The 26085-nt window shown below is 44.3% G+C and overlaps 1 protein-coding gene across 1 annotated transcript in view; it reads right to left on the bottom strand.

Annotated features, from left to right (window-relative positions):
- dync1h1 (dynein, cytoplasmic 1, heavy chain 1) overlaps positions 1 to 25409 on the bottom strand; it is a 29575-nt gene extending 4166 nt beyond the window's left edge. Inside the window, exons 1-69 of the mRNA XM_063908523.1 lie at positions 25059 to 25409; positions 23674 to 23761; positions 22124 to 22297; positions 21705 to 21960; positions 21403 to 21589; positions 21017 to 21288; positions 20680 to 20907; positions 19763 to 20416; positions 19214 to 19636; positions 18924 to 19103; positions 18669 to 18818; positions 18375 to 18521; positions 18041 to 18181; positions 17738 to 17914; positions 17358 to 17468; positions 17134 to 17253; positions 16783 to 17022; positions 16541 to 16696; positions 16274 to 16387; positions 16067 to 16177; positions 15757 to 15966; positions 15390 to 15536; positions 15127 to 15293; positions 14877 to 15050; positions 14386 to 14740; positions 14029 to 14223; positions 13673 to 13955; positions 13456 to 13556; positions 13156 to 13315; positions 11952 to 12192; positions 11682 to 11865; positions 11384 to 11596; positions 10995 to 11233; positions 10731 to 10887; positions 10410 to 10634; positions 10079 to 10309; positions 9829 to 9969; positions 9448 to 9681; positions 9128 to 9334; positions 8858 to 8979; positions 8590 to 8755; positions 8301 to 8464; positions 7971 to 8100; positions 7722 to 7855; positions 7502 to 7616; positions 7246 to 7407; positions 6925 to 7139; positions 6592 to 6796; positions 6331 to 6504; positions 6066 to 6185; positions 5777 to 5897; positions 5325 to 5520; positions 4506 to 4623; positions 4199 to 4414; positions 3801 to 4013; positions 3558 to 3685; positions 3299 to 3452; positions 3045 to 3191; positions 2748 to 2898; positions 2353 to 2606; positions 1997 to 2131; positions 1804 to 1898; positions 1537 to 1711; positions 1355 to 1430; positions 849 to 1009; positions 652 to 763; positions 507 to 567; positions 302 to 425; positions 56 to 169 (exon numbers count right to left, since the gene is read on the bottom strand). Coding sequence (XP_063764593.1) covers positions 56 to 169; positions 302 to 425; positions 507 to 567; positions 652 to 763; positions 849 to 1009; positions 1355 to 1430; positions 1537 to 1711; positions 1804 to 1898; positions 1997 to 2131; positions 2353 to 2606; positions 2748 to 2898; positions 3045 to 3191; positions 3299 to 3452; positions 3558 to 3685; positions 3801 to 4013; positions 4199 to 4414; positions 4506 to 4623; positions 5325 to 5520; positions 5777 to 5897; positions 6066 to 6185; positions 6331 to 6504; positions 6592 to 6796; positions 6925 to 7139; positions 7246 to 7407; positions 7502 to 7616; positions 7722 to 7855; positions 7971 to 8100; positions 8301 to 8464; positions 8590 to 8755; positions 8858 to 8979; positions 9128 to 9334; positions 9448 to 9681; positions 9829 to 9969; positions 10079 to 10309; positions 10410 to 10634; positions 10731 to 10887; positions 10995 to 11233; positions 11384 to 11596; positions 11682 to 11865; positions 11952 to 12192; positions 13156 to 13315; positions 13456 to 13556; positions 13673 to 13955; positions 14029 to 14223; positions 14386 to 14740; positions 14877 to 15050; positions 15127 to 15293; positions 15390 to 15536; positions 15757 to 15966; positions 16067 to 16177; positions 16274 to 16387; positions 16541 to 16696; positions 16783 to 17022; positions 17134 to 17253; positions 17358 to 17468; positions 17738 to 17914; positions 18041 to 18181; positions 18375 to 18521; positions 18669 to 18818; positions 18924 to 19103; positions 19214 to 19636; positions 19763 to 20416; positions 20680 to 20907; positions 21017 to 21288; positions 21403 to 21589; positions 21705 to 21960; positions 22124 to 22297; positions 23674 to 23761; positions 25059 to 25308 — 12501 coding nt within the window. The 5' untranslated portion in view covers positions 25309 to 25409. The remainder of the gene's footprint in view (positions 1 to 55; positions 170 to 301; positions 426 to 506; positions 568 to 651; positions 764 to 848; positions 1010 to 1354; positions 1431 to 1536; positions 1712 to 1803; positions 1899 to 1996; positions 2132 to 2352; positions 2607 to 2747; positions 2899 to 3044; positions 3192 to 3298; positions 3453 to 3557; positions 3686 to 3800; positions 4014 to 4198; positions 4415 to 4505; positions 4624 to 5324; positions 5521 to 5776; positions 5898 to 6065; positions 6186 to 6330; positions 6505 to 6591; positions 6797 to 6924; positions 7140 to 7245; positions 7408 to 7501; positions 7617 to 7721; positions 7856 to 7970; positions 8101 to 8300; positions 8465 to 8589; positions 8756 to 8857; positions 8980 to 9127; positions 9335 to 9447; positions 9682 to 9828; positions 9970 to 10078; positions 10310 to 10409; positions 10635 to 10730; positions 10888 to 10994; positions 11234 to 11383; positions 11597 to 11681; positions 11866 to 11951; positions 12193 to 13155; positions 13316 to 13455; positions 13557 to 13672; positions 13956 to 14028; positions 14224 to 14385; positions 14741 to 14876; positions 15051 to 15126; positions 15294 to 15389; positions 15537 to 15756; positions 15967 to 16066; positions 16178 to 16273; positions 16388 to 16540; positions 16697 to 16782; positions 17023 to 17133; positions 17254 to 17357; positions 17469 to 17737; positions 17915 to 18040; positions 18182 to 18374; positions 18522 to 18668; positions 18819 to 18923; positions 19104 to 19213; positions 19637 to 19762; positions 20417 to 20679; positions 20908 to 21016; positions 21289 to 21402; positions 21590 to 21704; positions 21961 to 22123; positions 22298 to 23673; positions 23762 to 25058) is intronic.
- Between the last annotated feature and the right edge of the window lie 676 nt (positions 25410 to 26085).

Here is a 26085-nt window from a genome sequence, read left to right as displayed (position 1 = left end):
AGAGAATTGAGGGCAATAACAAGACGTCTGTGTTTTCAAATCCAGATGAAGTCACCTTGCACATGCGAGCCACGGGGATGCTGCTGAATGTTCTAAGCATGTTGGCCTTGACACCAGGAGGGGGCTCAAACACGAAGATGCGACCTGCACGAAGCAGATTCACTGGAACCTGGCGAGGAAACACAGTACTGAGGCTTAGAGGAGGGAAAGTGGAAAAGGAACTATGATGCTAAAAGTGAGGATTAGTTTAATATCTAAATGATCAATATCATAGATTGTTTTAATGAGGGACACTGTTTACCTTGGGGTTGATCTCCATTGTCAGGAAAAGCCTGAAGCTGGCATGAGGCTGCATGGAGTGGAGCTTCTTCTCCAGCTGCATCAGCCATCCAGGAGCCAAGTGCACGTTCTCCAACATCACCCACCTACAGGACGGAAACAGTCAGTACACCAGTAGACCAGAACAAAGTGTGCATGCTATGAAAATACACACAACAATTACTCACCTGCCAGACTTAACCGCAGTGTTGATGTCTCGGTCTGCCTTGTTGAAGCCCTCAGCCGAACCTGTGGACAGCGTAACAATATAATCATGTGTATCCTCATTCAACTTTTGACCTGAGGATGTCATTTGATCTTCTTCCTCCTTACCAATAGAGATGGAGGTGATTTGTTTGTTCTCCTCAGCAGCCAGATCTCGGACCAGACCGCTGGCATCATAACCGGGTACAGAACACATCAACACTGGAGTGCTGGGCTTCACCTAAAAACACACAAGAGACGGAAAGTCAGCGACAGATTCAAGAAGACCTAAAGAGAGAAATGATTGACAAAAAATGGAAACCTACCTCGTTATCTATAATGTTAGCCAGGTCGAGAGGCTGCTCAATGATGCTCATGAAGGTCTCGCCGAGCACCTTTGAGACAAAGATGTGAGACATAGCCAGCAGACGGTCGGGGCGGAAAGCCTGAATCAGCAGCAGCTGGTGCACTGCCTGGCCAATGGGAGCTGAACAGAGAGCGATGTACAGATTAGAGCATGTCAATCGAAATTTGAATCAGTATCTGCTTGGCCTTAAGGGAATTTCTCAAATACCCCAAATCCAAGTCTGCTTCATCTAGTTTTAAGGTCACTACTTCCACTTTCATTTTTGCTAAAACTTTACCAGTTAAAAACAGTTCCTTGTCAATGCGAGCACTTTTCATGCGTTTTCATTTACTTAGAATCTTTTTTCCTCGCATGCCTCTACGGTAAATAAAGCTCTCTTCAAAATTTTAAGCTAACACAAGGTGAGTAATTGATATACAAACGATCATGCATGATTAGAAAAATATGACAAGTCTGTATACTTACTGGCCTGCTTCTCCTCTGACCACAGATAAGGAACAGCCAGATCTGGCGTGTTACTCTCAATCCACATGAAGAATTGCTGTTGAAACACAAAAGAAATAATGATGCTGGATCTTTCTTACAGCTTTTGGTTTAATTATTCCAATATGTGTGATACCACATGGTCGGTATATGTCAATACGCACCTCATCAGCCTGAACCTTGTCCACCAGGTCGCTGAATGCTGGCAGGCGGCTGAGGCGGACCATGGCCTCGCACTGCTCAGTGGTCAGACCCTTCACCTTGGGCAACGACATGCCCGTCAGAACAATCTCCTTACCGCGCAGATAGTGCTGGAACTCCACATCGTATGGGGGCTCACTGGAAAGAGTTGGATTCAAATGTTAGGTTGTCTGGTGTTACGGAGAATCATTTTTCATATAGTTAGTACTGGTACATGTGTGGGACCTTACTTGGGCATTCCCTTCAGGCTGATCTTAGCCAGCAGCATGGCGAACGTGATGTGATCGAGGTGCAGCATACCTCTGGCTGCTCTGTTGAACGCCACCTACATAGACAATACATTAATAAATAAATTAATTAACCAGGCATGAGAAAATGGTGTCCATTTCAATCGGACCAAAGAGTATTGTGTGTGGTACAAACCTGGAAGAGGTCTTTGGTGATGACTTCGAGTCTCTGTGTATGGTCGGTGATGCCCTTGAGGTTGGGGTTCTCATACAACACTGTGTGGTAGGTGTCCAGGAAAAAGTGAAGGGAGTACTGGTACAGGAAGTGCATCTGGAGAAAGATTTTTAAAAAATAGTTTGTTTATTAAATGGTTATCAGCTGGTTTATAAGAACACAGTGCCAGTCATTTGTGCCTGTGCACCTTTCTCACATAATGCAGATGCCAGGTGTTAGTGGCAGTTCTTTCGACTCAGCAGGCTGTGTTTAGTGTGTTTAGAGATGAAACTATAGTGAAATAAAATAGATAGAATGGGTAAAAGATGTGTCCAGACCTGGTTGAGAGACTCCATGGTGAAGTAGATGCTGCTGCAGGCAGAGGACAGGGACAGGTACTGCTGTGACACTGCCTCAACCTCTGCCATGACGATATCTGTCTCCTCCACCTTCCTGGTGACCTCGGCTGCCTCTTTCTTCAAGTTCTCCAGCGTGGTGATGATGGTGTCGTCATCAAGGATGCGTCCTTTAACCTCATTGAGAGCCTGCAGCAGGGATTTTTCCAGTTGACGCAGACGCAGCTGGAACTCACCTACAAGAGACATAGGGACAGTGTCATTGACTTTACTAAACTCTCTTTCCAACATAGCTAAAGTCTGTATCAACTGTCGTTGTTCCTCATCCTCAGCTGTGCCCTGTCATTATGTAAGCACAATGCCATTTTCTGTCTTACCCTGCAGTTTGAGGAGGTCAGAGCGTTTCTCATCCACATCAGGCCTCTCAGCCTTTAGGACCTCATTGAGACACTGGCTCTGAAGGCTGCTGCGTGTCACAGTGAAGTTGACAAATGTAACACGAGAACACAAGTCTGGAGGGAAATCAACCTGCATACACAAGAGACACCAAAAAGCACAGATTAACTTCCTTATTCAATCATGTCACTGACGGATGATTCCATTTTTTTCCTGTATGATATACTTAAATACTATTTAACGTCCATAGATTAAAACTTGATGATGAATCTACTCACAGTTGGGTCTCTTGTAGAAAGGAAGATGACAAAGGAAGGCGACAGATCGATGTCCTGGTCTCCCAGGGTGATGAGCACACGTCCTCCAGTTCTGCGAACCTCTCTGTTCAGCACTGGGTTCAGGATGGGGTCGTAACTTTCCACATCCTAAGAGCCAAACATACATAATGACGTACAATAGACAAAGCTTTGATAATACCGAGGGCTTCGGAAAGTAAGTTTCAAATGTTAGAATGTAAAGTAGCTACTCATACCTGGACCAACAGCGGGTTTCCGAAACGCAGGGCACTCTCCAGATTCTTCCGGAAGGCATCGTCCAGGAAACTGGTTCTGGTGATCTTGCGCTCCTTGTACTCGTTCATGATGAACTCCGTGGCCTGGCCCGATGGATCAATGATAAGCGGGTACCTAAAAAGAGGAATGGTATAGAATGAGTCAGCAAGGAAGGGATAAGTGTTTTCACAGCAGTAATACAAACTAAAAACATTGCCAGGAGAAGAAGAAGATACTGACCTGTTGAACCTCTTGAGCATGATGGCGTTCTCAGTGCAGAGGTCATCAGCTGGGAGGGAGTTAGCTTGCCAGCGGAGCCTCTCGTCAGCATTGGACAGATACTCAGTTCTCGCAATATCAGTACGGAACTGGGGGGAGAAATAACACTTTAAAATACTGAAGACTTCAACATATGTGTGCCTGGGGTTGAGTATTAGTATGCATCATGGTGAAATACGGCCTTGAGTAGGAAAGTTTAACTACCTGAATGTTGGCCTGCTGCAGGTGGTGAGACCAAGTAGTGAACAGATTCTGCCTCATCTGTTGCTCAAAGTAGCCGGCATAGGTAATGAAGGCTGCAGAGAGCAGACAGTCTCCAGCGATGGTGGACATCTGGTTCTTGAAGGTCTCGCTGGTCTTCTCCCAGCGGTCCCTCTCAGCTGACAGACTCTTCAGCAGGGCTGTGCTGCGATTCACCTGGGAGGAGAGAGTGGTAGCTTAGAAAACTGTTGCAATTTAAACTGGATTAAAAGAGACGGATACAGTTACACATGTACAATAAAGATGACGGCGGCAACGGGTACAGCAGGCAATATTAATATCTTTAAAAACGATTCAATAGAAAATTATGAAGAAATAGACAGAGGTCTGAGGACAGTTACCTTGGCCTCGACAGCAGCCAGGTCGGCCTTGATGGCCTGAGCCTCTGAGATGAGGACGGCGTACTCCTCCTTGTAGCGAGCGATGCTAGACTCCAGGTCTCTGATCATCTGCTCCACCTCTTCGGCCTTTGACTTGTTGTCTGTGGCGTCATCCTCAAGCTTCTGCAGCTCATTACGCAGAGGCTCCACACGCTTCAGCATGTCAGCATAGTTAAGCTGAGGGAATGGAAGCAAAATAGCATAATTAAAGGATAACTCTCTTTACCCAAATATAATGTTCAGTTTAAAATTGTTGAGGCTTCTCTACCTGAGCGATCGCCCATTTCACCATAGGGCCACAGGCCAGAGACGCCCTGTTGACTTGGTCATAGTTGAAGGTCGGGTTGGAGAGGTAGTTCTTCTTCATCTTCTCGCGGATGGAGTCACTGGATAAAGCAAAAAAAGATCAAGGAGTTAGAATATAACTGCATGTAACAAGGATTCAAAAGTGTGTGATCAATGATGATGAATCACTGTAAATATTGATAAGTGAAATTTTGGACTGGATCATTACAAATGTTTTCTGTGGGGTGGGGAAGAAATGTTCAATGTGACAAAATGCAAATCACAACCAAAAAAACAAAGACAGTATTTGTTGTTACCGTCAGCTCATTTTCTGATTCAGCAAAATCAAAGGATAAAAAAAACCTAAAATCAAATTCTAATCACAGGTGCCACGTGATTAATATACTGATTGACTTCATTTGGGCTTCCATTAAACACTACACGGACGTTCTGACACTGGTACCTCATTTCCTCAGAGGAAAAGTTGACTATGCTGCTGATGAAATTGTCCCTGATAATAACTTGTCTGATTTTTTTCCAGTCACTGGTCTCCTCGCCCAGCAAAAGGCAGATAGACTCCAAGGCCAACTTGACTGCAGCTGGAGGATTGGTCATAGCTCGCACTTCTACTAGGTGCTGCCGCTTAATAGAGCTCACCGCTAGTTAGGTAAAAGGAGGAGTGTTTGAAAGAAAGAAGTAGAGGAAAGGGAGAATATAGGTGGAACATTCAAAGAGAGAGAAAGAGACAGAGAGGGAGAGAGCTTTAGTGAACAATTGCAGAATACATGTTTTCTTATTTCACCTGATCTCTTCAGCAGAGAAGTTAACAATAGTTGGGATGAAGTTCTCCCTCATGATGATGGAACGGATCTGCTTCCAGTCCGTGGTGCTCTCTCCCAGCAGCAGGCAGATGGACTCGAGGGCCAGCTTGACGGCAGCGGGAGGATTGGCCATGGAACGCACCTCCACCAGGTGCTGCTTCTTAATGGACTTAACAGCTATCGACATCAGGTAAACAAGCATGTGGATTATGATAAGGGAGGGGCAGTGAGGAAGGGAGGATGCAGGAAATCATGAAGTTGTTAACCCGAAGCCCACAAGTGAGTATTTGATAATGTTTCATTTACATTCATTGAGCTAATGTTAAGAAAACAGTAGGACAATCCATCTGTGTAGCAAGAGAGTGTTGCACTCTTTCTGTGAAAACAATTCTAATGAAATGTAAAGACTGCTGGGAGTAAAATACCACTGTACCATTCTGAGACTCAATGACAGCAGGCTCCACTTGGTCCAAGTCCTGTTTGACACTCAGCGCTTTGTCCTTGATCTTCTCCTGCTGCTTGTACACAGACTCCTGGATCTCCTGGCTCATCACCTGGAATCATAATAGAAACAGTGTAGGCATTATTGTTTGATATAATCTAAAAGAGAAAGGTTCAAGGGATCACTGTTAACATACCACTGCCATAAACATTACGGAAGGGATAGTATTTTATAAAACAACATTTTAAATGGTGTAAGCGTGATATTCTTTCCTGTGTACCTTTTTCTTTTCAGCCTCCTGCTGGTCTTTGACCATCTTCTTCAGCTTGTCGTTGGCAGCAGCGTTCTTTGCCTCCAACTCCTGGCTTTTGATTCTCAGGTCACGACGGAGCTCCTCCACCTTGATGAGGAGGCACACGTACAATCACAGAGTCAAACAAGAGCAAGCAGCCTTTGACAAGCACCAACAGACATGACACAACAACTGTTGATTTGGGGAAAAGGGTGAAATATAATTGGTACATAAAATTGCAAGTCTACTTTACCTGATCGACTGTTTCCTTGATCTTGCGGAGACCAACGTTGAGGTGCATCTGCTGCTCCTCTAGCTCGCTGCGTTTCTCATTGAAAAGGTTGGCATACTGGTTGATGAAGTCCAGGTAGTGGCGAGGAGTGATGGCCATGGTGTGGCCACCTCGCTTAGCCAGGCGGTTGTTAGCCTGTGTAAAGTTAATAACAACCACATTATGAAGTATACAATACAATCTCCTCATTGAACACCTGTGCAGACGTGTAAACATCCCTACCTGGTGAAGTGTCTGGTGTACAAACACACAGCCGTTGACGATAGCCTCGCGGTGAGATGGTATCTGTGGCAGTTTGTCATACACAGCGGGCATGTAGTCCGGCACCTTGTAGTTTGGTTTCTCCAGGTCCATCTTGCTGGTGAACTCTTTACCCACATTATAAAGAGCCTCTGTGGACCAGTCTCCAAACCAGTTCAGCACACACCTAGGAGGAAAAAAAGGGTTTGCTTAGCTAAGAATAGACATCTAGTCATTTAAACACTGTACTTATTTGTTGCACAAGACTCAAGACACAAAAAAACGAATTCTTTGCTTCATCATGTGTCTCAGTACCTGTTGAAGAGGGCAGGTGATGTGGCGGCTCTGTCCTTCAGGCCCTCTGATGAAGGGTTCATGGTGAAAACAACATGGAGGTTCCTGATGACTTGGCTGGTGAACCATTTGTACAGCTCCTCATGTGTGTCCAGCATCAGGCCCTCCTTCTGGGCTCCCTCCTTACACTGAGTCATCAGGGTGGCATACTCATCTCCCTCAAACAGCCCGGGAACCTAAGAAGAACAGTTAACATATTAAGACCCCGAAAATGATGTGCACAGAACTCAATTTGTTTTCCCCATTGAGCTGAACTAATGTACAACAGATCTTGATGGTTACCTCTCCGTTGGCCAGCAATGTGTTCATTCTCTCAAGGAAACCAGAATCCAGCACGTTGGACTCATCCATGATGAAGGCAATCTTCTCGTTCTTACAACCTGAGCGACGGAGCACTGTACGAAGGTCCTCATCAAAGTCCTCTCCTGTGTATTTCCTGTGAACCTGAAAACACACACACACACACACAAACATCAATGACTGCAGAACACAGGAGAGTAGTGATAGGGCTTAAAAAATCTTCAGATGTTTCACCAACCTTGATCTGGTATACACTAAGTCCGTTCATCCAGGCTACGAAGCGGGACAGGGTTGTCTTTCCTGCTCCACTTACACCGATCAACAGCAGATGGCCCTGAGGCTGACGGAAGATTCTGAAAGAGGAAATTTTAAAATGTAAACCAAAACAATCATTTTAGATCTGAATATTTGTAGACTAACAATACGAATAGTCTATCAGTTTGGCAGCTGTTACTTACCGGTCAATTCTGAGGACGTGATCCAGCACTTCATTGAAGAGCACCAGAGGGACGTCCAGCTCCTCTTCATAGAAGACCTTCAGACGAGCCTTCACATAATCCCTCAGCTCCTCCTGTTCCACTGGGATGTAGTCCTACATCCACAAATGATAAACTCAGTTAAAATGTAACCGCTAAAGACTCATGGCTCAATATTTCAGCGTTAATACTACAGCAGGAATATCACAGTATGTTATGTTTCAGGCTTACCTTGGACAGCCAGTTGCTGTAGAGGATAGGCCTGTTAAGACCCTTCTCCTTATCAATGTTGGGGAAGTGTTTGAGAGCAACTACGTTGATGTTTTCATCTGTCCATCTTCTCTCTTCATCATCAACAAGCCTGAAAAAAAGTTAGCAAATTATCACCAAATCTATCAATCTTTAAGAACTCAAGCATTTCTTTAAGTTGAACTCTATCAGAAAATCAGTTGCGAATACCATATCAAAACCATTGAGCACACAATTAAACTATACTCTTCACATCTAAAAAATGTACAGATTCCCTTGAAATAATAGATAAGAATAGAAACATCATCTCACCTGTCCTGGAAGAGTCGGAGAGCTTCATGGGCCCAAATGCGAATCAGCCCCTCCACAGGAAGAGTCTCAAGTGGCCGCAGGGCCTCGAAGATACCTCTCACCCAGCGGGTCATCTCTCTGGGAGAGTAGATGTAGTGAGGTTGGGTGTCCTGGGTGAACCGCTCCTGAAGGGAAAGAAGATCAAATAATGAGTAACAGTGTTACATAAAGAATACAAATCAGTTTTTTCTTTTGTATACTAAACTTTAGTAAACGTATCATCATATAGAGATTCAGTAATCTCCTTTACCTGAGACATGGTGTAGAATTCCACCATAGCAGCAGTAAGAGGCTCAGCATAGGTACGTAGAGAGGGGATGAGGCGCAGCATGGCACGGTTGAAGGTTCCATAAATCTGGGTCAGAGAGGCTGGGCCGGGATAGTCCACGTACACCACAGGAACGTGACGCAGGAACCTGGAAACAGCGCACCACAACATGCCCACTGTTAGGTATCACTCCCATTTCATTTTCATGGTATCAAATAAATATTTGTTCTAATAACTCTGGATACTGTACCTGTGTGTGAGAGGCTTCCTGCCAGGGTCAGTTGGAGGGTTACAGGCTCCAACAAACTGGATCCTCTCCAATTTCACCCAAGTCTGGTCTGAGGTACGATAGAAACCTCCATGTTCCACCATCTGCACAGAAAACACAACCAGGGAGCCTTTAATATACAGGAAGGGATATCAAATGTACTGCTACAACACTTTCATCTCCTATAAAGGTTGTAGCTGCAAAATGCAACAACAGAAAGTATAACTGCAGTTTTCAAACAATGGATCTTACCTGTCTGAGGAAAGAAATGACTCTCTGTGTGCCGTACTTGTCCATATCTGGCAGATTGATTTCATCACAGAACAACACCAGCCACTTGCCGAGCTGCACAGGGGCGAGGACGACACCGTTGGGGGTACGGCGGTACTCGCAATAATGATCAAAGGTCTTCAGCAGCAGCTCTGGGGTGGTGGCACTGGAGAAGTTCAGACCCACGACCTGGTAGGGAGAAAAGGAACATTTGCAAAAGTTATGAAATTTAAGGGTGTGAAGGAGTTCAGGTTAAACTGTATTCAAGGTTCTTAGAAATACATATTTCTCCAGTCTCTTACCTCCATATCAGGCAAGGCTCTGAGGGCGCTGAACAGAGTCATGGTCTTTCCAGAGCCGGGAGGTCCACACAGCACCAGCGGTTTGTGTTCTGCCAGCCATGTGTAAAGCAAAGCCTCGTGACGGACAGTGTCCAGAGTGGGAACCACGACATCGGGTGAAGCCACCTTGTGGGTCTCTACCTCAATCTGAGGCACCTTGCCCTGCCAGGACTGCCATTCACCAGAGATGCAGACCTGCACAACACCAAGAAAACAAGGCAATGGTTATAATGGACACACAGGATTGCAGTAGTTTAGGTTTGCAATGCAGAGTATCAGAGTTTCTCTTTCAAATGTCATCAAGAAAACTATCAAATTGCCATTTAACACAAAGTGGCTTACCTCATAGTCAATAATGGGGACATTGGGAGCAGATGGGAGGGGTACAGTGGTGATACGACGGATGTATTCTCCAAGCTCAGCTCTCATCTTCAATCTTCCGTCTCCAGAGAAGGACCACAGCACAGCGTACACCAGATACCTCTGTAGAGAGATAATGCCCCAAAATGTATCAGCTTTTAAGCTCAAAGTTGATATAACAGCAATAAAGGCATGTATGCTCCTTTTTAGTTGTATGAAGAGTAAACATTACCTGCATGTATCTCTCCAGCTGGTCAATGGGCATGGGGAAGTCAGGGTGATTGTTGTTGTAGGTCGCCACATTACGGCAGGCCTGGTGCAGCATTGAGAACAGCGAACCCATGCAGCGCAGGCGGGTGAAGTCCATGATGTGCTCCAATTTAGAGGCATGCTCTAAGGCTTTGATCACCATGCCTGTGGATGTGAAGTAAGGCTGCAGGATGGCGGCTGTATCACGCTGAATCTAGTGGAGAAACATCAGTGAAGAAGAAAGGTCAGAAAACATTCTTCTTAAATGAACTGCTGCTTTTTTCCTCTTTCTTTTTAATTGTTTCTTCTTTTACCTGCAACATCGGAGATGCAGTTTCCTCCTCGTCTTCTGTGCCCTTCCTCTGGCGCTGAGCTTCATCCTCTCCCTCGTCCAATGGGATGCTACGTATGCGAGCCAGGAAGTGGTTGAAGATCATGTCGGTGCTGAGGACATCTTCACTGAACCAGACCATACCACAGCGAGACACGGTGGCCAGGGTGGCGTACTTCAGGTCCTGTACCTCAAACATTACACGCACCTGGAGAAAAGGGAGGTCAGGGTTTATAGAGCATGTTTTAACCAGCTCAGAATATGATGAGACAGAAACTGAAATGGTAAAGTGCTTTGCGCTTACATTTGGGGGCAAGCTGAGACGCTCTCCGTTGGGAAGGGTGAGCAGCTTGTTGTCATCCAGGACTGAGTTAAGATTTTCAACCCACTCTGGGTCGACATCGCCGTCGAAGATGATCCACTGACGCTTTTGCAGTTCACCTCGAACATTGTCAATGATCCTGAAATGGAAAGAAAAAATATTTAAAACCACAATTATCACACCATTTAGCAAAATCAACGACTGAGGTGATTCATACCATTAGCAAAAATAAGTTGAAGAACTCACTTTCTGAGGATGTGTGTGAACAAGCCATCAGTCCATTCACGGGTGTTGGGGTCCAGGGTTCCATACAGGTGATCCTTGCTGATGGCCTTGGGGTCGATTATGTGGGCCACGCCCTCAATACCCTCCAGCCTCTCCAGGGCTTTGAGCAGCACCCTCCATGCCATAGTCTTTCCACTGCCGGAAGGTCCCACCATCATCAAACCGTGGTTGATCTGTGTGATCTGGAACAGCTGGAGCACCTGGAAAGGTACGACAGAAAAGGTTTCCGAAAATTATAGTGACTGCTTTCCATGTAAGGACTTCGAATACTAGGCTGACATGTAGCCATTTGACTCTAGCCCTGTAGTAGACTTTTGTGTCTCTAAGACGTGATCCATTTAGCTGCATACCTTCTCCACCCACATGCTGCCCACATCGTCACCGTCTCCATATGTGAGATACATCTCTGAACAGACTTTCTTCAGCTCCTCCCTAAGAGCGTTCATCTCTCCACGGTGGTACTGGACTCCAGGGAACACGTCTGACAGCAGGCTGAAGAGCAGAGGGATGTCCTCCGCCACCAGCTTGGGAACCATGGTCTCACACACACTCTGGATCAGGATCTAAAGAAGCAAAACAGACTGATTTTTTTAACTGGATAAATTTGCCAGATCAGTCAAAAATCAAGTCCAAAAAATGGTTCTATACCTCCTGTTCTGGAAGGTTCTCAGCGATTTCATTCTCATCAACGATTTCACCGCGCTCTAGCTTCTCTCTTTTGATCCTCTGGATGCGCTCACGCTTTACATTTCCAGCACTGATCAGCACGCTCTTTAGAGCTCGGAGGCCGAAATCGTAGTGACTCTGGGATGACAGCTGCTCATCACACAGCCTGAAATAGAGGGATGGAATAAAGTCAGAAAGAAAGATCTCTAAAAAGATCTCAAGCCATATACATATGTCTTAAAAAGTACATACTTGAAGAAGGGCACAATCTTCTTGGCGAGGGTCTCCGCTGTGCGGAAACCTTGAGAGTAAAGCATGACCTGGGCGATGAGCTGGCGGTCGGGCTTGGTCATGGCCAAACTGCGGAACAGCTTCTTCAGATTGTCAGGCAGGTTGGAGCGGCCAGCGTAGCCCGGGTTCATGGTGATGAAGATGGCCATCTCTGCACTCACCTTCACCTGCTTGTTCAGGAGTTCCGTGGTGACTGGCACACCTGAGAAGTGACAGATATGGATTCATTTACAATGCAGTTCTGATGTGGTCATAACCAGTCAAGTTTGAGTTTACGTCCACGTTAGGGCTTTGACCTCGAACTTCGTTGTTCGAATATAATTCGATTGTTTAAAAAAATAAAGAAATTCGAACGAATTTTAGGGAGCCCTTAATATTCGAACCTATATGGGAATTATTTTTTATTAGTGTTGTTTTCAATTCAGATTCCAAGGTTTTTTTCACGCCTGGTGAAGTAAAACCGCGAGCTCATTATCAAGGCTATTATTGGTCATCTGGGCTCCTGTAGACCTATGACGTTGGCATCCTCCTGGTTCGCGCAATCGCGCTTATTTTAAAACAATATTCTAAAACAATGGCCGCGCCAACGACAACTACGCCTGATGAGGAGTAGGCTAAGCCTTAACCTACTTAGCCTGACTGGCTTATTTTTTTATTTATTTTTGATGAGAACAGTGGATAAAACTGTTTGTGTTTAATCCAGAGTCTGATAATAATACAATTAAAAAAAACAAAACAAGTGACTGTGTTTTTCTTCCGAAAGCATCATTGACTGACTAGGTGCACGTCACGAAAGGTTCCTGTAAGCTCGTGTATTTCCGATGGAGCGTTAACTGTCATATGTGGGACCCACACTAATGTTGTACATATTACGGACACCCGCCATTGACTGATACACTGCCCTCTGGTGGACAGAACACCGAACTGAAGTGTGATACTAATATTGGTCTTACTGAAGACATTTAATGGTCAAAATATTATTAATAAATATTCGAATACATTCGAACTTTAATATTAATAAACAAACGAACTTCGAATATGATTTTTGGGCAAAAGTCAAAGCCCTAGTCCATGTCGATCTAAAAATGTCATCACTTTAAATTAAACTAGATATTTGTGTCAATTAACATCTGAATAGTTAGATTATACATCGACTTATACATACTCCTGTCTCTGTTGGGGTTGCTGTGCTCTCTCAGGGCCACCTGGATATACTGGACCTGCTGGGAGACGGCAGAGAGCATTCTCTCTTCCAGACGATTGAACTCGTCGAAGCATCCCCATGCTCCCACCTGGCACAGACCCACGAAGATACGACCCATGGCCTAACAAGACAACAAAAGAGATTAGTTAAATAAACCATATGAGGAACAGCTCAATCCTATAAAAAGGGAAATGACAAATCACATGCGTATGCATTTATCGCTACGTACGTTGTTGCCTTGTTTATATGTCTATTGTTTACCTGGAAGTCAAAGGTCTCATCACAGTTGAAGACCAGGACAAAGCGACCCAGCTGGTGACCCAGAGCTTTCACTGACTCAGTCTTTCCTGTGCCAGCAGGACCTGGATGAAAGGAGAAGAGTGTGAAGTTGATTATTAAATGTGTAAACCTGTGAATTTCTATAAATCTTATAATCAATTTCTCTATGAGTTATAAAAAAAAATATTAAATGTAATACCAAATGGTGACCCTCCAAGGCGGGCCTCCAGAGCCTGGGTCATGGTGAGATAGCAGCGGTCGGTCAGAGGGGTCTGGACCAGCTTGTCCTGGACTCCCAAGTACTCAAAGCCATAGTTGAACTTGGCATTGGCCATCTGAATGGACAGCTGTTGCAGGACATCTGTCTGCTTCGGGTCGAAATAGAAGCGCATCTGGCTGAGCCACTCGAAGGACTTCGGGTGGTCAATCTTGTTCTTGATCAGAGTCCTGGTCACATCACGTTGGTGCACCAGCTCAGTGATCTAGAGTGGAGCAGAAGAATTTTAGACACTATTTTCATTGAAAATAAATGTACTATAAAAGATTCCCACTAACCAGGTGCTCCAGTTTCCTCCTGCGGAGTGGAGGCTGCTCCATTAGCACGGTGTCAGCCAACACGTTGAGGGTGGCCTGCACGTTTGACAGCACCACCTCCATGACATCGATGTCCCCACCTCCAGAGATAGTGGTCAAGGCAGAATCAATGTTCTCAGACCAGGCGATTTGAGTGGACAGGACCACCAGCTGGGCCTGTGGAGAGAAAACACATAAAGTGGAATTTAAAAAAGCGTCAAAGGACAAGTAAGTGTGTACACGATCAATGGATTAGCCACAGCACAGATATAAACATAAACATGCCTGGTTGCATGATTTACATGTACAATATGTTGAGTAAATGCTGTCAATACAAACCTGGTAACGATCAATCCAGGTGATGTACTGGCTCAGGTCAATGGATGTGCCCTTGTTGAAGGATGTGACCTCGGTGACAGACTCGGCCAACAGCTTGGCCAGCGTCACCCTCATCTCCTTCTCCACCAGCGTCAGCCAGTCGTTGATCTTTGGGTGCTCTACGAGGTTGACCGGTGTCTTGTAGTGGATCTCCTCACCCTCACGGGAGGATATTCCCAGCACCACGGTGTTGTCCTCGTTGAGCAGGATGCTGGAAACGCCAGCAAACATCTTCTTGAAGTGCTTCTGCAGCTTGGCCACATTCTTGCTGTTTCCGATGATTTCAAGCAAGTCTTCGTCTCCCACAAAGTAGAACCTGGAAACAAACAGAGTGCGATTGAAACATTTAGGATAGTTAATGAATGAGTGTATAGAGGAAACCATGAACTTTTAATATTTGTGTTTTGTTTGCACAATAAAAACAATGCAGTCCTTCGTCCACTTCTTCTTACCTGGGGAATGAGGATCTTTCTCTCTCCAGGTATTCTCCAAGGGCTTTCTGGATTTTTCCCAGAAGGTCAGCCAGTCGCTCCAGAGACCGCTGCACTCCCTGTATGTTCAGCACATCCATCACCAAAGGAGACTTGGTCACCTTCTTCATCAGCGCCAAGAACTCTGTGCTGATACTGTAGAATAAACAGATGTGTTAATAAGTTCTGGTAAAAAATGTCCATCACCAATAAATGCTGTTTTTTTATTTACCTCTGGAATCTCTGGGTCTCTACAGGCAGCAGATGTTTGATGTCTGCACTGCCGGTGAAGATGCCTTCCAGGTAGACCCAGCGACGCTGAACGTCGATCCAGACATCGAACAGAGCCATGATGCGATTCAGCTTGTCTTCCCAGCTCAGGGCATCTTCCTCAAACACCTGGGAGTAAAAAAGATAAGAGCAGTGTTGATTCAGTCCTGAAAACATCAAAAACGTCAAACTGTCTTAATGACCTCAGCATGGATTTCTGTTTACCTTGTAGTATGGAGATAACTTCATGGCAGACACGCTGTTAATGTGTTCTTTGACCTTGTTGAACAGATCATCCCAGCCTCTGATCAGACGACACTTGTTCTGGTAGTTCACCAGGTCCAGCTCATACGAGTTCCACACTTCACGGATCTGAGGCCAAAAAGCATAACAAATATTATAAGAAGGTACAAACAACAAATAGTAATGCATGATGGGTTTGGCAAAAAGGTCAAAAAGGTTATCAAGATCTATTTATAAGTAAGTTAGGAACGTTTTGAGATATCTTTGTCATCGCTAATTTAAAATAATTTGGATTGAAAGATGGAGAAAACAAACAAACATCATTTTTTTAAGAGCCCTCCATCTTCACCTGTTTAAGGAACTCCTCCAAAGCCATCTCTCCCTGTGCTACCAGGAGAACGTCCTTCACCACCATCTCATTCTTCTGCAGGTCCACATCCCAGACCTGTCCCAGCGTCAGCTCTGATGGGACCCAGTTCACATGCAAACGCTTCATCAGCTGCTTCCAGTGGCGGTCCTTCAGAGCCTCGGATTTCAGCTCAATCACCAACATGTTGACCTGGTCGGATAAAAGAGTTGGTAGAAAGTTTAAAAACCCACATAAATATTTTGTCGTGCATCAATATGTGGGCTTAATAAGCAAAAAGCTATCTACCGACCTTCAAGTATCCCTTAAGCAGCCTCTGGACAAACTCGTATGAGGCATACTGTCTCAGTCTTGCTTGGAAGTTCTTCAGCTGGTTCAGAAGACCATCCAGACTCTGACGAAGCTACAAAAACAAAACACCAACACAAGGATAGTTATATACTGAGAATTTGACAAATGAACAGATAAAATGATCTAAAGGATTATCGTTGATTTGTACCTTGCGAGGCTGTACAGACACCCATGGCTGCTCTTTCATCTGGTCGATCTGCTCCCAGACCTTTGACAGCTCGGACCAAACCTCCTTCAGGTCATGCAGCTCCTCTAGTGCCACCTGCAAATCACCATGAAGACAGAAACGCGTTAAAAAAAATTGGGTTTGATAGGTCTAACATACCTCCTTTTCCAAATAAGTGCCGATGAGATATTTTCTGCCTGTTTCTTCTGTGATTTAAAATGCTTTTATGCGACTGTTTGTTGTCATTACCTGCACCCTCTCTTCACTGCCGCTGAGCAGGCCCGTGTCGGTGAGCTCCAGGGCTTCTTTGGCTCGGGCACACTTCTCCCTTTCAACCTTCAGACGGCCAAAGTTGCCCTCATAGATGGTCAGAGACTGAAGTGCCTCCTCTGGACGCAGGTTTCCCTAAAAAAATAGAAAGTTAGAAATCAACAGAAAAAGGATTTGACAGTTTTAGCAAAAAATAAATTTGAGGATTTAATTTCTCTTACAGCAACCGGTTTGGTCTTCTCCCACTCATTGAGCAAGTCAGTGGTGCGGTTCTCCACAGCTTTGTCCTCCTGGACGATCTTCAACTGCAGGTTGGCCACCTGTTGCTGGATGGCAGTATCCTTGCGCTTCATTATGTCACTGAAGGCGCCCCATTCCCCTTCGATGTTGTCAATGTAGAGCCAAGATGGAGGGAACTGGAATCTCTGCTTCTCCAGCAGACGCTGTCCATTACGGAATAACTAGGGAAAAAAGGAGGGAGAATCTGATGACAACCCTGAACTGTTTGCCCTAAAGCATGATGTGCTACTACAGAATAAAGGAAAGGACAGTGAACGTTTTAAAGTACTTACATCCACGTTTTTCTCAAACTGCTTGATCTTGCGCTTCAGAGTCTGGACATATGTTATGAAGTTGACAGCATCTGAGGTGCTAGCCGTGTCCACAGAATGCTGCTCCAGTTCTTGGCGGGACTATTGAGGAAACAGAAAAAATTGTTATCAAGTCAATATTTAGTTCAAAGAATATTATCATCATTAAAGTGTTCAAAAGTATGTTTAAACATATTATGCATTACCTTGGAGATCTGGGAATGGAAGTCCTGCATGTTTTGGCCAAGCATCTGGCCAAACTTGCTGAGCACTTCCTTGTGCCAGGAGTCGTACTTCAAGTTCACCTTGGACTGGACCTGTTTTCAGGGACAAATGCAAACATTTAATAAAAAGGCCAATGTGAAACAAAAGGATACTCTTTGAAACACAGCTGAAATAATGTAAACATAGAAATAAACAAAGGGGGTTAATGTAAATAATACAATACACTTCCCTTAAAATAAAATGAAACAAAAATTGGGTCTAACATTTAATTTGGAGACTTTTCAATGTAGTATCCTCTTAGCCTTTACTAGGATATAATTTAAGAGATACTTTTAAAATGTAAACTGCCAATCATTATTACCTTGCCATAGTCAATGACAGCAGGTCCAAAGTCTTTCCTTGTCTCCGCGTTGTCAAATGTTCCACGTGCTTTGCGGATCTGCACCAGCAAAGCCTGCCACTTAGTGAGGTCTTCACCCAGACGGTTGTAGATGTTCTCCGCCTGCATGTCCCACAAGCACTGGTACTGCAGCCAAACCTGGACAGGAGGAGGACAAAAAGAGATGTATACTCACAAAAAACTGATGTAAATAAAAGTGTATGTTATGCATGTTACTGCAAGGAAGACAAAGAGAAAGAGTAACCTATTGCAGAGGACTCCTACCTTGACATACTGCTCCACCTCATTCACAATGTCTTCGACAGCATTGTAGGACTCCTCTAATGCTGCAGGGCCATCCGGCATCCTGGTGAGGGCATTTCTGTAGAACTTCTCCTCTTCTGAAAGCTCGTAGTGGACTCCCACCTGGTGAGGAAGGACAAAGGGGTTTACATCAAACCAACAACACAATGCACTTCTCGTATTGTGTTTAATGTAAACATTCACACAACTCTTCATATGTCATACTTGAACTTAAATAAAATATCAAACTAGTATTTGTATCTTTCTGAAGTGCCTAATCCTAGCCCTACCACTCAAACTGTTAAGACATTCATACCTGGTATCTCTGGCTCTGAATCCTGGGAAGAGAAAGGATGACCATCTTCCAGGAAAACATTTCCTGGTAGAGCTTGTAGCGACAGTCTTCAATCGGAGGGTTCAGGTAGATCACTTGGTTGGTAATCCTCAGCTCATGGACCACATTCTGGTTAAAGGAAATAACAGAATAGTGTGTTGTTAAATATAGTATGCCATTAAAAGGACACCAAGGTTTTATTAGAAATGTATATTTGCAAAACAAAACACAACATGGCATAAGGTAAAACATAAGGTCGTTGTTCACAATGGCTACCTTGATCTTGGGTTCCCCTCCGGGTTTGTGGCTCAATTGTGGAGCCTCTGTGTCCATGTCCACATCAGCTTTGTCTTCTACCTGGCCACGGAGCACCTGGGTCCAGGCCTTCAGGCCGGCCTGCAGACGCACTCCCAGGATACGTTCAATCTATGAAGAGAAAACAAAAATCCAGTTTAAAAACATTCAGAATAACCCACATGTAAAAAGAAGCATAGGTTTGAAAATGTCCTTGTATTGCTTTGGTGTGCCAACCTCAATGTCGAGCTTGTTGACCCAGATGGGGAGGTTGGAGTAGGAGTGGAGATTGAGGTCATCCACAGCTTTCTGGACTCTGTTGAGGATGTCAGAGAAGGTCTTGTTCTCGAACATGCAAGTCTCCAAAGAGCGGACCTCAAGATCGATTTTCTCCTCAATCAGCAAAAGGTCATCCACCTGGAAACAACATAAAGCAGAAAAACAAACATTAGAATGATTGTTTGGGCAACATAAAAAGCACTTGTTTCCATCTAATGACTGTAAGTCTGTTCCTTTGACACACTGACCTTCTCCTGGAAGTTAAAGACAGTCTCAGCCAGTCTCTGGACATAAGGATCCAGCTTGTAGGATTCCCAGACCAGAGTGATGCCTTCAGTAACCAGAACCTGAACCTCCTTTTTGAGCCCAGCCACCAGCAGGCAGATGGAGGATCTCTCCTCCACCTTCTCACAGGTGCGCTCGTAGGTGCGCACACTCTCAATCAAAGAGATGGCGAATGGGTACAGCTGGTTGGCTTGGTGGGCTTTGTTGACGATCGCCAAAGGAACACGGAAGCTCAACCACTTGAGATTGCGGACCTCTTTGGACAAGGTGATGATCTCTGGGAGGAAGTTGACTTTAAGCTTGAGCATGTTTCCAGTACGCCCACGGGCTCGAGTGCTCTCAATTGTGAAGATGCGGCCAGACACACCAAGGTTACGCTGCTGCACCTGATTTACAAAGAAAGTAAACCACATATTTAACAAGACAGAAAAAGAGCTGACAAAACAATGAAAACATGCATCATGTAAGGTAATAGCTAGAACATTTTTACATGTCCTAGAATAGCTGCATACCTTGCGAGCCCAGTCATCAAATATCTCCTGAGTATTGAGTTTAGCCCTGAAGCTATCTCCATCCTGCTTCAGCTTCAGCCCCTCCACATGGTTCTCCCAGCCTTTTCCCAGAACATCCTCCACCCTCTTCATATACGCGGTCAGCTGACGGTCGATCTGCTTGGCCCAGATGATGGAGCCAGACACAGGCGGCAGGTCTCGGACGTGGCTCATCTTGCAGGCCTGGCTCTGAGGGTACTGCACCTTGAACTTGTCATGCAGCGACTCGATGTCATCCTTCACACGCTGGATGAGCTGCGTCTGGTACTCTCGGATGGCACCACGGATGTGGGGACGCACAAAGAGAGCATTGAAGCGGGAGAAGATGCGGAACATCTCGTTGGCGTTCTTGGCTGTTCCCAGCTGATCACGCAGGCGTGCGGTGATACGGGTCTCAACGCGATCGATGCGTTCGTCATAACGCTTCATGGCGGCTTCCCAGGCTTCCATGCCTTCCTTAGATACATCCAGGCCATCGACCTCTTTGACATTCTCGTATGCGAGGTTGACTTCCTCGATGGCATTGGCGTCTGCAGCATCAAAGAGAACTCCAGCTACCTTCAGATCCTGAGGCTCAACCGTCTCTCCAGGGGCATGTTGGGGTACGGCAGAAACCTGGGGATCAAGAGGGGAAGAAAATCTATATCAAAATCAAAAATCCAAATTTGGATCAAATATGAATTCCATTATTGTCGGGATCTAGAGTAATGTTTTGTGGCTTCAATTTGTATTTAAGTAAATTTGAGACAACTTTTGCCATACAACCATCCTACGTATGCACAAGGAGAAACCATTACAGATGACCAAATTAAATAAATAATGTCAAGAAATGCTATTCAGTTCAAGTTTTAACATTACAGTTTCTGAGGGTACTCTACCTGAGGCCTCAGCACACGAACGATGACAGCCCTCAGCTGCTCGTGCTGCCTTCTGAAGCGCCTCATGTGATCCAGACGCGACTGGAGCTTCCTGTGAGCGGGGCTCAAACGCCACACCATCTTCAGGTTCTCCTCTCTCTTTCTCTTCACGATGTCTCTCAGAAGCACCTGCAGTTTCTCATACTCATCCTCCCAGGTCTGGAACACCTCGAAGCAGGCCACCATCACCTGCAAGCAGAAGTTGAAAGGGCATTTAAGAAGACGTAGAATATTTGAGTAGCTAAATTAAGAGGGTACTCTAGGGGGAAAATAGAAAACAGTTTTTTAGTTTACCAACCTTTTCAAACTCTTCATAGGCAACATGCATGAGCTTCCTGGTGCCCAACACCTTGAGGAGCTGGGAGCTCAAGTCCCTGGAGATGGCTTCTACTAGACGCAGTGCTCTCTGAATGGGGTACTTGGTGTTCCTGATCTTTTTCAAGTGAGTGAATATGGCCATCAGGGCCTGGCGGATCTTATCAAGTTCAGAAGCAGAGAGCAGGTCATTGAGAGGGAAGTCCTTCATCAGAGGATTGTAGTCATTCACTGTTTCCACAGCCTGTTTCAGACCTGGGAGAAGTAGAGACAGGAACAACAATTAAATCATACTGTACAAAAAATTCTGCCACTGCCAGCAGAAGTAAAAGAGGACATGGAAATATGTTTTGGCAGGATGTTACTCACCAGTGTCAGTGTCAAAGCTGACGGTAGCATGGAAACGTTTGCCGTGTTTGAGGATGTCCAGTGTGAGCAGAACCTCAGGACTCTCTCTCTTCTCCTGGATCCTGTTGAGGGCTCTCTCCAGATTCAGCCAGAAACTGATCTCCTGCAGAGCTGTGCCTGAAGCTGGGTCACGGTCGAGCTTTGTCACCTGAAAAAAAGGTTGGAGGAGACAGGAAACCCAGTTGTGAGTTTGAGAGAAACATTTTCCCCATATACCTGTTATTTTATGAAAAGTCAGATAGATATATCAGAGAGCCTCTTACCTTTTGGATCTCCCTGATCCAGCGGTTGACTCCAGATTGCAGCTGGTTGAGGAAGGTTGGGTCCTCCACTTTGTCTCCAAAGTCAGTGACCTTTGGCTTCTCCCCACGCTCATAGAACTGCTTAGCGATGTTTGTGATGATGGGGTGGATGAGCAGGCTGATCTCAGGAATCTCAATGTTCTGCTGCAGGTGGAGAAGACCCATCTCCAGCTCAGCAATCTTTTTCTCCACTGAGGGAGCCATCTTATCCCCATCTCTGGAAGGGTAGGTCAGAGATGGTTGCAGAGATTAATTCACCTAATTAATTCACATTAATTCACCTAACATTACTGTTACTCTATTCCTCCATGCAGAGTTCATGATGTAGTTTAATGGATCAATGTTTTATTCAAAGTAGAAAACAGGCTGTGAGGGATTACCTGTCTGCCTTGCCAGACTCGCGGATGTAAGACTTGAAGAAAGGAGCAACAGCATTGCTGATGAAAGAGTGGAGTGTCTCGTAGGGAGAATCCTCACTCAGGGTCAGAACTCGAACTTGGGTTGATATGGGCTTGTCTGCATCAATGACGACTGCCCTCTTGATGAAAGCCAAGCTGTAGAGGAGAAAAGGACGATTCAGAGTTTAAAATATGGAAACAGAGTGTTTTACAGTTAGGGATGCACCGAAAATTCGGCCACCGAAAATTTTCGGCCGAAAATGGCCCAAAAGTGCATTTTCTGTTTTCGGCCGAAACACTTTTGTCACCGAAACAACAAGGCCGAAACAGAACGTTGTGATGATGACGCAAGCAAAAAACCGCGAACAGCACTCGGGCCAACATGTCTGCGGTGTGGACGCAATTCACTGTGTCTGAAAAAGAACAACGAATAGCAATTTGCAATACGTGTAAAGCCGAAATTTCTAGAGGGGGTATATCTGCAAAGAGTTTTTCCACGTCGGGTTTAATTCATCATCTTAAATCAAAACATCCCGATCGCTATTCTGAATTTGAGAAAACCGCGGCACAGAAAAGGAAAGCCATTCCGAGCACACCGACTCCGTCTGTGGCAGACGTTTTTGAAAAGGCCAAGAAGTTTCCCAGTGATGGTGCCAAGGCTAAGGGCATTACACAAAAAATGATGGAATTCATTGCCTTAGATGATCAGCCGTTCTCTGTTGTAGAGGACGTGGGATTTCGTAGGCTGATAGAGCACATTGAGCCCCGTTATGCCATACCGAGCAGGCGACATTTCTCAGACGTATGTTTACCTGAGCTGTTCAATGTTGTTGCAACTCACGTCCATGAGCTTATGGCATCTGATATTTCAGCAATAAGTTTCACGACCGATATATGGAGCTCAGACGTCAGCATCACGAGTATGCTCAGTCTAACTGCACAGTGGATCGACACAGATTTCAAGCTGCAAAAGATTCTGCTTAATTCACAAGAGTTTCGATGCACTTGACTTAAATGCACTTTGTTTTTTTATGAGAGAACATATTTAATTTTACAATATTTCAGCAGGCCAGTCAGTTTACAGGCCTGTACATTATTATTTCATGTAGGCTACACATGTGTGGTCAAGTTAAACATTTCATTTTATTTTATATTGTGCATAATGTCAGTTCTAAATAAATATTTTCATAATTTCGTGATTTATTTATTCTTTGAATTGCAACGCCTTGATTTTTAGTAAGGTTAGCACACAGTCATAGCCATAAATGCAATGGTACTAATAATTGGAATAATAATTTATTTCGGTGTTTCGGTTTTCGGCCTTGGTTTCCTCATTTTCGGTTTTCGGTTTCGGCCAAGAATTTTCATTTCGGTGCATCCCTATTTACAGTAAATGTATTGCATTGATTAATTTGAGTACAAGTTTATGAATAAAAGGACAATGTAGTTCAGTTATTCCTGAGGAAATTACATACAAATGCATGGTTTGAAAAAAGAAGACCTTCGTTCAGGGCACTTGATGCATCATTTACCTGTTGGACTTCATCCCATAGTGGATGTCAGTGCTGATGTTATAAGTGATGCACTCCTTCTCTTCCTCTCCTTCATCTCCAACATCCTCTGTGTGAAGAACAAACTGAATAATTAACTCCATTTTATACTTGTATATTCTAGCCCTGTATATTCTCATTTTGCTTTTTATTGCATGACTTGTCTTTCTATTCTATAGGACTACATATCAATAAGCATGGTTGGAGCAATGCTGAGATCCAAGATTGTCATTGCAACTGTTATAATGTGCAAATCATAATAAGGAATTTTAAACTGGATTGTTCAAAGGCCAAGCCATCAAAAATATCTGTTTCTAATTATTCAGAAGTTAAACAGTGAGGTTTACCAGAGTATAATTAGCCAAGTTGCAGCAGGATGACAGTGCAATAAGATGTCCATCCATATATGTCCCCACCCTACTTTACAAGTGAGGTCATGGAATAAGGGGAAATGAAGCACACTCTCTGCATTGCAGCATAAATATTCTTGGTGCAAGGCTGGGGCAGTGACTGCCTAACTGGGAATACAAATCCTAGACCCAGAGGCTGGTCATGCGTGTTATCAGGGGATCAAGATTCAACAGCCCTCATAAAACATTAGGAAAGCGGCTCTAAAGCTCAGGATTAATTTGCCTGGAGTAAACTGAACATACTGTGTTCATTGACTCAAAGTGGTTCACATGACAAAACCCCAAGAAGAGCACAGAACATGACTTACTGCTATTACAAAGGATTCATTATCTTTAAAATCATTTTAGGGCTTGTTCTTTTTAAATTGGGGACTGTGTTATATTAGTACTGTCACAGTCACCTGTCAACAACTAGCAACTCTGCATAATCAATACAAATCATTGCTATAATGTGAATTCAACAGTGTTTACTAATTCATTTTTACGTTTCATGGTTAAATAATTTATTTGCTTGTAGTAGTGACGCCTTTTATTGTGGCACTATCCCATTTGCTGCTTTGTCACTGAAATGATTTGGTTTTATCATTTGATTTTTACAGTAGTATTGCAAAGAATATATTTGAACTGCGAACAAGTTAGCCAGTATCACAGATATAAAGTCCAGCTAACATTGAGCACCTTCATTGTGTGCTATGTTGTTACTAGCTCTTTTATCTTCCCCACCCAGTGTGGCGCAGCTGCCTTATACATTAACAATGTAATGGAGACAGCAAGCGAGCTTGACGTTGTTATCTTGCAAATAAATAATACTAGATGTCATACAGAGTTAACATAGCGAAGGTTTGAAGTCATTTAGGTGGAGAATTCAAACAGCTATCTTTACTTAATGCAGCACTAAAATACTACTGTTCTTATTCAAATCACATTAGCTAGCGATCCAAAAATAGCTAAATGTACCCTTGAGTGCACTTCTTTCGACCAGGATGGTATGAACTTGAGGGTCTGCAAGAAATTTCTTCATCTGTTCCACGGCACTCTTCTCCTCCAGGGCGGTTTCCAGAGAGGCCGGGGCCTCTCCGCCATCTTCCAGGAGCAGCGGTACCAGTTTCCTCATGTGCTTCTGCAGCACCGATGTATCTGCGACCGTCTGAACGGCCGACACCTCCATGGTGCCGGAGTTTTCCTCCGTCCCCCCACCGTCGGACATACTTACAGGCGGTCAACGACGGCCAGGAGTGATGTGAAAGTGAACAAAGAATCTAAGCTGAGGTTTTGTTGCTGACTGCAGTGTCTACCTAGCTGGTCAGAGTCTGACTGCCGCTGTCAAAACGCCGCAACGGTGGCCGTCAGGTTTACTTGCGCAAGGGATTGTGGTACTTGTAGTTCTTGGGATCAAAACAGTCAACGGCATTGTTTCAGACTGTGCAAACCCAGAACTACAATACCCAAAATGAATTCGATAAATCAATATTTTTCTCGTCTAGACAGATAGGGGGAGGAAGGGAGTTGTCTCCAATGATGCAGCTAAAAATGGAGAAATCATACTTATCTGCTATACAGCTTTTACAACACACTTACTTTGTACAAATTGGGAACCTTTAATAATAGTATTTCAAATTAAGGGGCATTACGATGTTGTATTTGCCATAAGACTATCACAACCACATTCTCAATTTGGCTGGGGATAGCATCAGTCCATTTTTTGCAGACTCATGCATGTCATAACCATAGACTGGCCATAAGTATATGTTGTAAATTTAAAAAAAGTAAAAGGAGTGAAATGTGGTTATATAGCACTAAATGGAAATACTCAAATAAATTACAAGTATCTTAAAATGTTACCGAATTACATTTCTTAACTGTACATTCAATCTCTGTACCTTTGAAAAGATCAGTCAAGATTCATATAAATTGTTATGTTTGTTCATCAAGGCCAATCAAGAATGAGAAGGCTGACCTACAAAAGTCCAAAAATAACGCAGAA

Source organism: Eleginops maclovinus, chromosome 19 (assembly GCF_036324505.1).
Source record: "Eleginops maclovinus isolate JMC-PN-2008 ecotype Puerto Natales chromosome 19, JC_Emac_rtc_rv5, whole genome shotgun sequence".
Lineage (NCBI taxonomy): Eukaryota > Metazoa > Chordata > Actinopteri > Perciformes > Eleginopidae > Eleginops > Eleginops maclovinus.
The sequence above is the reverse complement of the archived record's forward strand: the minus strand, read 5'-3'. Positions and strand labels throughout refer to the sequence as shown.